This window comes from Tupaia chinensis, unplaced genomic scaffold (genome assembly GCF_000334495.1).
Source record: "Tupaia chinensis unplaced genomic scaffold, TupChi_1.0 Scaffold143247_2, whole genome shotgun sequence".
Classification (NCBI taxonomy): Eukaryota; Metazoa; Chordata; class Mammalia; order Scandentia; family Tupaiidae; genus Tupaia; species Tupaia belangeri.
The window spans coordinates 538,181-551,075 of NW_006203092.1; the positions used below are offsets into that span (position 1 = coordinate 538,181).

Here is a 12,895-nt window from a genome sequence, read left to right on the forward strand (position 1 = left end):
TTTCTCCTCTCTCCTTAGGCTCATCTTTCCTTGTGGGTTGGCAAGCAGTTGTAGGACTGTAAAATGGGTCTCCGGATTCACTTTGTTGTTGACCCACATGGTTGGTGCTGCATGGGTTTGATTGTTTTTGTCTGGTTATACAATATTGTTTTAATTCCCAAAATTGTCCTCTTTCCTCACTATGAAGAAGGACATATTCCAGGCATATTAATAATAAGTAAGTTTTCACATCTTTATTTCCTTGTGTAATTAAAGATTTGCCTTTTGTGATCATAGTGACACTGTGATCAACCTTTGTAATATATTTAATGTTTAGTAGTACTGTTAATATTTAGTTAATTACTAAATTATGGATGTTTTCAATGGCCTTTATATATTTGCAGTTAGCTGAACTGTTATCTTCATTATTTATTTAACTCTGCAAAATATATGAAAACCGTTTTGTTTGGAAAAAGATGACATAGTAGTAAAAATGTGTGTGTCTGTGTGTACTTCTAATGTTTATGTTTTATACTTAATGGCAAATGTAGCAGTTTTAAGAATGGAAATGATGCATATTGCTGGGAAATGAGAGTTTTATGATATTAAATTATTGATTATGAAGTTGGTTTTGTTAACATTTAGAACTGCTGGGTAATTATTTTCTGCATAGCCCATTGGTGATGGCTTGCTGATAGTTACAGAAATCAAATCAAAGTTACATATTTTACATGTACATGACATACACAGTTTATGTGCATTACTTCACTTGACCTCAGAAGAGCTATAGGAAATATAATTTTTGTTACACAAATAGTGAAACTGGCCTAAACCATGCAGTCAGTCCAGGAGTGAGCAAACTGTTTCCTTTCATATGTAGAATGTGTTTTTATTCTGACAACAAAGTACCTATATTCTTACTAATTTCAAATGTAGAATTATGGTGACTGAATTTGTTTTTCTTTACTGTTATTTTTCCTGCTTTTTACTTTTAAAATTCAGAAGTTTCCAATTTTTTACTCTCAGATATTTTAAGTTCTATCAGAAGGAGCAATTTAACATCACTAATTCAGAGTAATTTTGAAGATAGCCAATTAGAGTCAGTGAAAATGTTGGATTGCTGAATATTTTTAAAAATGCTGTTATACTATGATTCAAATATAGTACATGAAGTATTTATTATTAATTTACACCATTATTGATAGGGAAGCACTATTAATAACAAGTCTGATTTATAACAATTTTATTAGTTATTATGTGAAATAATATTTAAAACCAGTACATTTAAGATAATCCTCTTGGGCAGTAGTATTTGTCAAGCAAAATGAATTAGTTATTTAATCTTCCTGTCTTATCTTTTTAAATTTATTTCTCCTGGTGGTGTTAATTAAACTGTATACTTCAAGCCTTAAATATGCTTGCTGATCAAATGCTTTGAAGGATAAATAACTAAATTGTTTATTTTTTATTTTGAAGTATTCTATGGCATTGCTATATTTTGTCTGGTTGCCCTAGTGAGGGCCTCAATAACTGATCCGGGAAGACTCCCTGAGAACCCTAAGATCCCACATGGAGGTATAGTACTCTTAGGATTTATCAATGTGACTGATACCAGAACTACTGTCTTTGTTAGTGTATTTTATTTTATTTAAAATGTTAGTTTTATGTGTCATCTAGTAGGGATAAAACTTGAAAATAGGAATAGACTTGAAAATCTGCTCATGTGTTTCTTTTCTAGACTTCTTGATTTAAAATTGTAAATCCTCTCTTTATCTCCTCACATCCCCCCATTCCTTTTCAGTTTATTTGCTTGTCTCCTTTCTCCCATTTTATGTGTGTGTGTGCGTGTGTGTGCGTGTGTGTGTGTGTGTGTGTGTGTGTATATATATATATTTAAGAGTATAGGTTTTTGTTTTGTTTCCTTCATTTGTTCATGCTGTTTTATTTGTGTGAGAAGAATCTGTCAACTAAATGTTTGGTAAATATTTGTTAAATGATATATACTTATCTGCAAAACTATACTTTCATGTAATAAAGAGATTTTCTTTTTAGTACCACTTACCTCAAATGCTGTCAATTTAGTGTTACTTGTAATAAATACTTGTAGCATTATGGGTATTATTGCCTGTGTCGCTGTAAGTTTTAACAACTCAGTGAAATATTCGAAAACCTTTTGTTCAAGTTTAAGAGTAATTTTTGACCACCCTATTGCATAATAACAATTCCAAACGCAAATGTGAATTGAAAATACATTGCTTGTTTTCTTACATACTAAATATAGCACAATTTCATTTATCTTTTTTTCTGGGTCTCACATTTTCATTTATTTTCTATATAAACTGCAGACTTTATATGTCCATGTAGTACATTATATTGATAGAACTGGAGTACTTTTCATGATAATTTAGTTGTTTCCCTACTTGTTGTATATTAGAATTCTTGGGGAGCTTTAAAAACTCTTGGTGCTGGGGCCAGCAAGTGGCATAGTGGTTAAGGTGCTAGACTCCCATGTGGCTAACCATGGATTGAGTCCTGGACCCAAGTGTCTTTAAACTCATGCCAGGTATGTGTATGTGCATGCCCAAAAGCACCCCCTAAGAGGAAAATGGAGGAGAAGGGATTGTGATGTGGTCTTCTTCCCTGGAGGGGGGAGGGGGATTTCTCACTTTCTGTCTCTCTATCTTGCATACATGCCCTATAGAAAATATCTCCCAAAAAAGAAAAAAAACTCTTGTGCCTGGGTTATACTCCTTATTAATTAAATCAGAATATCTGGAAGTTGGAGGGCCAGCAGATGGTGTAATAGTTACATTGCTGAACTCTCACCTAGTTAACCATGTTTCGAGTCCCAGACCTGGCAGTTTAAAACTCACGCCAAGTGTGTGTGTGTATGCGTGCCCAAAATCCTGAGAGAAAAATGGAGAAGAAGGGATTGCCGTGTGCTGGGAGATGATTTCTCGCTTCTGTATCTCTGGTGAGCACATGTGCCCTAAGGCAAAAATCTCTCTCTCTCAAAAAGAAGAGTATCCGGAAGTTGGAGTTAGGTACCAGTATTTTTAAAAAAATCCTAGGTGATTCCAGTGTGTAGCAAAGTTTAGGAATCAATGCAATAATTACTTATAAAATTAAATTAAGTGACTGCCACTTATGGAGCCTACTGTAAAGTCCTGATTGCTATTTTTTAAGACCCATTACTTGCAAATTTAGAGATTAAATTGGAATATTACCTTGATGTTTATGTGGCTATAGAAGTTTTTGAACATTATAATGAATATTTCACTTTTGTTAACAGTATCCCTGTCATGTATAGTGTGTGTGTGTGCACATGTGCGTATGTGCACATGCCTGTGTTTCTTTTGCAGGTGTGGAGAGGGTGGCACTCACAGTGTGTATGGAATATTCTCCTATTCACCACTGGGTTAGCCAAAAGTTGTCTAAAATATTGTATAGGTGTGTTGAAATTGGCCAGTCCATGGCCAGTTTCGCTCCTGGCATGAGTTTTAAGTTGTCAGGTTTGGACCTTGAACTGCAGTCAACTATGTAGGAGTCCAGCGATGGAACCATTATGCTATCTATTGGTCCCTATTGTGATTATTAATGCTTGGTCAGATGTCTGACTTGCAAATACTTTCTTCCATTCTATGGGTTATGTCTTATGTTGTTCAGTGTTCCCTTTGCTGTGCAGAAACTTTGATGTGATCCTATTTATTTTTTCTGTTGTTACCTATGCATTTGAGGTCTTATTTAAAAAATCTTTGCCTAGAATGATAAGTATTTTCCCTATATTTTCTCTTAGTAATTTCATGGTTTCATGTCTTAATGTTTAAGTATTTAATGGATTTTTAGTTAATTTTTGCTTATGGTGAGCGATGAGGTCAATTTTTTTTTCTCCTGCTTATGGATATTCAGCTTTCCTATCACCATTTATTAAAGAGACTATCCTTACCCCAGTGAATGTTCTTGGGACATTTGCCAAACGTCAGTTGGCTGTATGTCCATGGATTTATTTCTGGATTCACCTATTCTTCATTGATCCATCTGCCTATTTTTCTGCTAGTACCATGTGATTTTGGTTACTGTTAACTTTGTAGAATATTTTGAAGTCAGGTAATGTGATGGCTTCAAGTTCGTTTTGTTTTTGTTTCCTTATTTATTTCTTTCAAGAGAGAGAGACGGCACCCTTAACAAGGTTTTGAAGGTGTGATCCACCCTCAGCTTCAGCCAGTTGATGGATCAAGGGCATGCACAAGCCCAATATGCTCAGGGATGTCTCTTTAACATGAACCCAGGACCTTCCAATGTGGTTCAGCCTTGCAAGAGCATTGCATTAATTTAAAAAAAAAAAATTAACTTTATTTATTTATTTATTTATTTTAATTTGAGCAGAGAGGGACGGAGTGAGAGAAAGAGAGAGAGAGAGAGAGACAGGAGAGACAGACAGAGAGAAAGTGAGAAAGCAAGCCACCGGGTCTGAGACTTGAACCGCGGTCAGCCATGTGGGAGTCCAGCGTCCCATGCCACCTACTGGCCCTGCAAGAGCAGTGCATTTTTACTGCTGAGCCACCATCCAGCTCCCAGCATTTTTCTTTTTGCACAGGATTGCTTTGGCTCTTCAGGGTCTTTTGTATTTCCATGCAAAATGTATGATCGATTTTCCAGTTTCTTTGAAGAGTGATATTTTATGTGTATTGCATCAAATCTGTAGGTGGCTTTGAGTAGTATCAATGTTTTAACAATATTGATTCTTTGAATCTATGGACCAGGAGATATCTTTTCATTGTTTATGTCATCTTTAGTTTCTTTCATCAGTGTTTCGTAGTTTCATTCTTTTGCCTCCTTGGTCAAATTTAAGTGTATTTATTTTTTGATACTATTGGACATGGGATTTTTTTTTGAAGGATTATTTATTTAATTGTATTCATCATCATCATCATCATCATCATTATTTTTTAATTTGCTATAGGGTATGTATGCTCACCAGAGAGAGGGAGGAAGAGGGAAAATGAGAAAGCAACCCACCAGGTTTGGTACTCAAACTGCAGTCAGGAATGTGGTAGTCTAGTGCCTTAACCACCATACCACCTGCTGGCCCCTGTATGGTTTTCTTGATTTCTTTTTCAGCTAGTTACTGATGTCAATAATGCCAGTATTTTTTATACATTGTGTATCCTGCAACTTTACTGAATTCATTTATCAGTTGTGAGAGTTTCTTTGGTGGATTTGTTAGGTTCTTCTATATACATGATCATATCTGCAAACAGGTACAATTTTACTTTCTCCTTTCTAATTTGGATGCCATTAATTTCTTTCTCTTGCCTGATTGCTTTAGCTATGATTTCCAATACCATGTTGAATAGGTATGGAGAAAGTGGACGTGTTTGTCTTGTTCCAGTTCTCAGAGGGAACACTTGCAATTTTTTTCTTATTCTGTGTGATGTTAAATGAGGATTTGTGATATGAAACCAGCAGTTAGCGTAATGGCTATGTTGCTGAACTCCCATGTAGTCGACTGTGGTTTGAGTCCTGGACCCAATGGCTTAAACTCACGCCGGGCACATGTGCTTGCGTGCCCAAGATCCCAAGAGAATGGAGGAGAAGGGATTGCACCGTGGCCACCCCCTCTAGGGGGTGATTTCTCGCTTTCTATCTCTTTGTCTTTCTCTCTATCTTTCTGGCGAGTGCACGTACCCTATAGCAAAAATTTCTCAAAAAAAAAATGAGGATTTATGATATAAAGCTTTTATTATGTTGAAATACGTGTCTTCTGTAACTAATCTGTTAAGAGTCTTAATCATAAAGGGATGTCCTATTTTATCATCTGCTTTCTCAGTGTCAAGTGATATGATCATATGGTTTTTATCTTTCTCTTGATGTGATGTATAACATTTGTTGATTTCAGTATGTTGAGCCATTCTTGCATCCCTGAGAAACCCTGCTTGGTCATGGTGTATATTCTTTCCAATGTGCTGCTAAATTCAGTTTGCTAGGATTTTGTTAAAGATTTTTGCTTCTACGTTCACCAGAGATAATAGTCTGTAATTGTCCTTTTTTGTTGTTTTGGCCTTACATGTTTTGATATCAGGGTATGGTGGCCTTGTAAAATGAGTTCAGAGAATATTCCCTTCACTTGACTCTTTTGGAATAATTTGAGAACTGGTGTCAGTTCATTAAAAGATTTATAAAATTCAGCAGTGAAGCCATGTAATCCTGGGCTTTTCATTGTTGGGAGACTTACTGATTTAGTCTAATTGATTTATTGTTAGCCTGATCAAGCTTTCTGTTTATTCCTGGTTCAATTTTAGTAGATTGTACATGTCCAGGAATGATCTCCTCTAGGTTTTCCATTTTGTTGGCATATAATTGTTTATAGTGGTCTTTAATGATCTTCTGTATTTCTGTGGTCTCAGTTTCTGATTTTATGTGGATATTCTTTTTTTTTCTTAAGGTAGTCTAGCTAATGGTGGGCCAATTTTGTTTATTCTTCAGAAAACTGACTTTTCTCTTTATGGATCTTTTGTATTGTTTTGCTTTCTATCTCATATATTTCTGCTCTGGACTTTATTATTTCTTTCCCTCTACTGCTTGTGGGTTTTGTTTATTCATGCTTTTCTGGTTGGTGCATAATGCATTGTTAGGTTGTTTGCCATCTCTCTCTCTCTTTTAAATATGGATTCTTATTGCTTAAATTTTTCTCTTAGGACCATTTGCTTTTGTTTCAAGAAATAACATTTTTTTAAAATTTCGTTATTGCTCTAATAATCATTTAGGAGCGTGTTGCTTAGTTTTCATGTATTTATCTATTTTACACAGTTCTTTTTGATGGTGATTTCTTTTGTTTTCCCATCACGGCTAGAAAAGATACTGACTGTGATTTTTACGTATTACATTTTTTGAGGCTTGATTTGTGACCTGTGGTGGAGTAATAGCCAGTTCCTATTTTACAGAGTAGCTTTTGTCCAGAAGAGTGGTCTTTGGTGTTTACAATTGCACATTTTCTTTCCTTTCCTCAAGTAGGGACTCCTTTAAGGAAATTGAATACTATTCTCTTCTTTTACTTTGATTTAGAATCTTCTCTCTGGTTTTTCTTTTCTCATTTTATATATATTTCATTTTTTTGCCATGGGGCCTGTATGCTCACGGGAGACAGAGACAAAAAGAGAGGGAAAGTGAAAGTGAGAAGTCACTCCCCCTCACCCCCAGGAGATGGTAATGCTGCAATCCCTTCTTCTCCATTCTTCTTTGGGATTTTGGGCACACACGCACAGATGCCCAGCATGTTTTTCAGGCCTCTGGATCCAGGACTTGACCTGCTAAGTCAGCCATGTAGAAGCCAGCAGCTTAACCACCATGCCACCTGCTGTCCCATCTCTTTTTTTTTTTAAATTTGCCAAAGAGCATGTGCATTCACGAGAGAGACAGAGAATGAGGGAAAGTTAGAAAGCAACCCCCCAGAGGATTATCATGCAGCAATCTCTTCTCCATTTCTACATCCTTTTTGGATTTTGAGCATGCATGCATACACACATGCCATATTTGTTTCTTGGGCCATGTGGGACCTAGCCACCTTTATCTTCATGCCACAGGGCTGTCTCCTTCCTTTTCTCATTCAAAATTTGTTTTTATACTTGAACAAACATTTAGTAACCACCTAGTATCTCACCAGGATCACACATGTACTTACATTGACTTTGAATATAGGACTTAGGTTATTTTTTAAAAGAATTATTTATTTTTTATTATCATTATTATTGTTATTACTATTTTAAATTTGCTATAGGGTACCTGTGCTTACCAGAGAGAGAGAGAGAATGGGGCAAAGTGAGAAAGCAAGCTACCTGGTCTGGGACTCAAGTCACAGTTGGCCATGTGGGAGTCCAGTGTCCTAACCACAGAGTTAGGTTATTTTTACCATGCCCTTACTTTTATTGAGGTTATTAGGTAGTTTAAACCTAAGTCATGAAAGGGGCCAGCAAGGGGCCAGCAGGTGGTGTGGTTGTTAAGGGCACTGGACTCCCATCTGGCTGACCGTGGTTCAAATCCCGGATCTGGCAGCTTGGTTTCTTAACTTTCTCTCTCCCCCTCTCTCTCCCTTCCTCCCTCTCTAGTCTGTCTGCCTATCTGTTTCTCTCTCTCTGGTCAAATTTAAATAAATAAATAAAGTTAAATAAAATATTTCTTTAAAATAAAACATAAGTGATGAAAAATTTAAGGATTTTTGAAAAGGTAAAATTTTATTTCAATAAATACTCAGTTGTTGGAAAAGTCATGATTTTTACACAGAAAAAGTCATATATTTTTACACAGAAAAATACATCATGAATTTTCAGATGATCCAATATTTAAAAGATACATTTTATATAATAAAATAATTGCTCTAATCTTAGAAGATTACTCCCTTTTTGCTCTTTTGGAGCTGATTAATTTTATAGTGTAAACAAGTGCTTTTTCTCTTTATTTATGCAAACTTACCTTTTTAGCACAGGACTTAATTTCATTCTCTTTCATAACAGGCTAGAGGTGACTGGTACATGATGGTAGTTTTATAAAGAACACTTTTATTTCCCTTAAATAGCAATTTTTTTGTGATCTTCTTCACTCCTGAAAGTATACTGATAAATCCATCTGACATTCTTCTCAAACCTGCTTCCATATACATCCCAAATGCAATGACTGATATTTTAAAAATAAAACTGTTTAGGATGGACTGGTTTCATATCGGATCAGTTGGATCCTACATGGCCAACTACGCACAGCTTGAGTCCCGGATCGACTTGAGATGAGACACATAGTGTATATGTGTGCATGCCCAGAAGGAGGGAGAGATGGAGAAAAAGAGATTGTGGCATGACCGTCGATCAGTGGGCGTGCTTTCTCTCCCTCTGTCTCTGTCTCTGACTAGTGCACATGCCTTCTTAAAAAGGGAGGGGGAGAGCTTAGAGGTTTTTTTCTGATGTATTTATAGGATTAATTTTAACTTGTTAATGTACTGGAACCCACACTCACCATTATTTCTTCTTCCTTTTTCTTTTTAAATTGCCAGATGGTGTGTATGCTCGGCAGAGAGAGATCGAGAAAGAGAGAAAGAGGGAGAAAGAAAGTGAGAAGGCACCTGCTATCGGGGATGGTCATGCCACAATCTTTTCTTCATTTCTCCCTCCTTTTGGGGTTTTGGGCAAGCGTACACATGTGCCCAGTGTGTTTTTCAAGCTGCCAGGTCCAGTGTGTAAACCAAGAGTTGGCCATGTGGGATCTAGCTGCCTTAACTACCATGCCACAGATTGACTTCCGTTATTTATTTTTTAGAACCTTTAGGAAATAAATTTTATAGAGATTAACTTGTTTAAATAAAACAATGTATTAGTAAAATAATTTAGTTGGACTTTAGAGTGTTGTTATTGGGTTTTACTTATATTCTATTAATATGTCCAAAACCCAAATATATTGTTTTTTTTTTTAATCCCTTACTTTGGCTATAACAATAATGTTATTTTTATAATGTGTAAAATGAGAAACATACAAAATAAGGCATACATAGAACAGTTGCATTTTCATCAAATACACTGACACTGGAGACTGAAAAAAAAAAGAAAATCTCTTAGATATATATTGAAAACTTATCTTAAAATCTTCCAAACAGTTGTTGCTAAATTTTAGCCTTACTCATTTGACTTCATTGAGTTGATTTAATTTCCTTTTCTAGAAAGGGAGTTCTGGGAGTTATGTAATAAATGCAATTTGATGAGACCAAAACGTTCCCACCACTGCAGCCGCTGTGGCCACTGCGTAAGGCGAATGGATCATCACTGTCCATGGTAAGAAATAAATAATTCACTTTTAGCAACAGAGAAAAAGAAAAGAAGGTAGTGAAAAATAAATTCAGGGACTTAGCAGGTTTAAACAAAAGTTATATGCTTAGACAGTTTTTAAAAAGGATATCTTTGTTTGATCATATAGTTCTGTCAACTCCCACTGTAATTTTTCCACAGAAATGCTGTCTTTTCTAATAAGGAGAGATTTGAGCAGAAAACCAATAATTAATAGACATCTAAATGTACACAGGGATTAAGGTTCTTATATTAAATGAGGCTGTATGTAAAGCACTTACTACAGTATCTGAATATAGGCCATACTTAAATAATAGCTTTTATGTCTAAATATAATAAAACATGTACATACCACTGTATCTCCCTTTCCATTTGTTTAATTAATGAATACGCCATTTCAGGTACCTTTATTACCCCCTTCTCACCTCATAAGCCTTTGTAGGTATTACATATTGGATATAGGTACTGACAGTATATGCCTGTTAGATGTGGATAGGTGATAATTAGCTGATTCTGCTGCACTGCCAGCAGTTTTGGTCAACAGGGGGCTCCCTTGTAATATTTAAAGAAAATGTTCAGTTGAGAAATAGTTTTTGAAAACAAATGCTGTGAGAATTTTGTATTGTATTTCATCTCAAAGCTGTCACAAAATCTGTGAGCAAGATATTGTATTTAATTCTGTTTTCCTAACATTGGCTCTCTGTATAAATATTTAAACTGGTATAGTGTTGCGCTTTATAAATGTTATCTATGTACGTATATATTTGTTTTCACCCACATGCATGCATATATACAAAGTTAACTACATAACAGTCTTCTTATATTTATAACTGCATTTGTTTGAAATTGGCTTAAGGATAGAGTTTAGTTTTGCCTAATAGTGCTAATCAGTTTAGAGTTTCCCTTATTTTTGATAATTTCCTTGATAGCATAGCTAATTAGCAAACTTTTAATAGAAATTTGTTTTTATGATTAATTATTTCAGTGCTATGTAATTTCCTGAGATTAGGGAAAAATATGAACATTTTAGGTAATAGCATTTTGTTACTATATAAAATGTTTTAAATCATCTAAATCCATCAATAAAATAGTGTAGTGTAAGACATGTAGTTGATGTTCAAATAATGTGCCTTGAATTTAAACTGATTAAATTTCAAGTTATTTTCTAAACCTCAGTGGTCTGTTTACAGTCACAATACTAGCAGGTTTATTTATTTATTTTTTTGGTGGGAAGATATTTTTGCTATAGGGCTTGTGTGTTCGTCAGAGACACAGAGACAGAAAGTAAGAAATCACCCACCGGGGGGATGACCATGCTGCAATCCCTTCTCTTCCATTTTCCTCCATTCTCTTCTCAGGATTTTGGGCATGCATGCACACACACTTGGCGTGAGTTTTAAGCCACCAGGTCCGGGACTCAAACCATGGGAAGTCCATCAACATAACCATTATGCTATCTGCTGGTCCTCACTAACAGTTTTTAAAAAGCTAGGTGAAATATGTTCAAAAAGGTTTTAGTTACATTGAAAAAACGCAGTTTTAAGAACTTTTTATAGTATTGTTTCTGGTTAATGAAAACTATACATGTTTATGGTACAGGTAGATACTGATGCTTTCTTTTGAAAGACTGTGATAGCTTAAAATTTTAAAAAATCATCTAGGAATGGGACCAGCAGTTAGCGTAATGGCTATGTCGCTGGACTCCCACATAGTCAACCACGGTTCGCATCCCGGACCCGGTGGCTTAAAACTCATGCCGGGCACGTGTGTGTGTGCCCAAGATCCCGAGAGGAGAATGGAGGAGAAGGGATTGCGGCATGGCCATCCCCTCTGGGGGGTGATTTCTTGCTTTCTGTCTCTCTGTCTGTCTGGTGAGCGCACGCGCCCTATAGCAAAAACCTCTCCAAAAAAAAAAAGAAAATCATCTAGGAATTATTTTGTTAGAAACTAAATTTTTTTTCCCCTTCTCTCAAAGGGATAAAGAGCAGCTTGTTGGGTGACCATATAAGGAGCTGTTTAACATTGGGGTTATTTCTAACATTTCTAAATTCTAACGCTGGGGTGATGTCTATGGTTCTTGGTCTTGTGCAGCCACATTTTCGGTTAATTTCTCAGAATAATGGTAAGAGGGAGAATGGAAATAGAAAAGATTAGAGGAGAAAGGAGGGTAGATCTAAACAGATTTAAAATTTTCATGATTGAATTCCTTAATAGAATACTGCTAAGATATTTAGAGAATGAGGGGAATGTATGAAGTGGAAGTAAGGAGAGTTTCTGTGTTCTCACTTCTTTCTAATGTGGTTAAGAGAACTCTTACATATGGATGAACTGATTTTTTTTTTTTTTTTGGAGAGGTTTTTGCTATAGGGCGCATGCGCTCGCCAGATAGACAGAGACATAGAGACAGAAAGCGAGAAATCACCCCCCAGGGGGGATGGCCATGCTGCAATCCCTTCTCCTCCATTCTCCTCTCAGGATCTTGGGCATGCACGCACATGTGCCTGGCATGAGTTTTAAGCCACGGGGTCCGGGACGCGAACCGCGGTCGACTATGTGGGAGTCCAGCGACATAGCCATTACGCTAACTGCTGGTTCCCTGGATGAATTGTTTTTTCAAATGACTTTTTTTGGTAGAGGATTTTTTACCTTAGAGCATGTGTGCTTGCCAGACAGAGAGACAGAGACAGTGAGAGGGAAAATGAGAAATCACCCCCCGGGGTTGGGGGGAAGACCACACCGCAATTCCTTCTCCTCCATTTTCCTCTCAGGGTTTTGGTCACGTACACATGTGCATCCAGTGTGTTTCAAGCTGCTTGGTCTGGGACTTGAATCAGTCGACCATGTGGGGGTCCAGTGATGTAACCACTATACCATCAGCTGGCCCCATGCTTTCTCAAACTTCTTGGACACGGAATAGCACAAGAATAAGTCATCTTTCAGGCAATAGCTGTTAAAGAGCCTGTTGAGGTTCTCATACATAGGAACACTTGTCTAATAGCTCTGCTTGCAAATAACAAAACAGTACATTTTCTTGTTTAACAAGCATTTACTCTTAAGTCTGTGAAATGTTTCTATGATGTTTTTCCGGTTCA

At 36.3% G+C, this 12,895-nt stretch overlaps 1 protein-coding gene across 1 annotated transcript in view; it reads left to right on the plus strand.

Moving 5' to 3' along the window:
- ZDHHC21 (zDHHC palmitoyltransferase 21) overlaps positions 1 to 12,895 on the plus strand; it is a 61,730-nt gene that overhangs the window by 8,861 nt on the left and 39,974 nt on the right. Inside the window, exons 2-4 of the mRNA XM_006163838.3 lie at positions 19 to 217; positions 1,456 to 1,554; positions 9,680 to 9,791. Coding sequence (XP_006163900.1) covers positions 64 to 217; positions 1,456 to 1,554; positions 9,680 to 9,791 — 365 coding nt within the window. The 5' untranslated portion in view covers positions 19 to 63. The remainder of the gene's footprint in view (positions 1 to 18; positions 218 to 1,455; positions 1,555 to 9,679; positions 9,792 to 12,895) is intronic.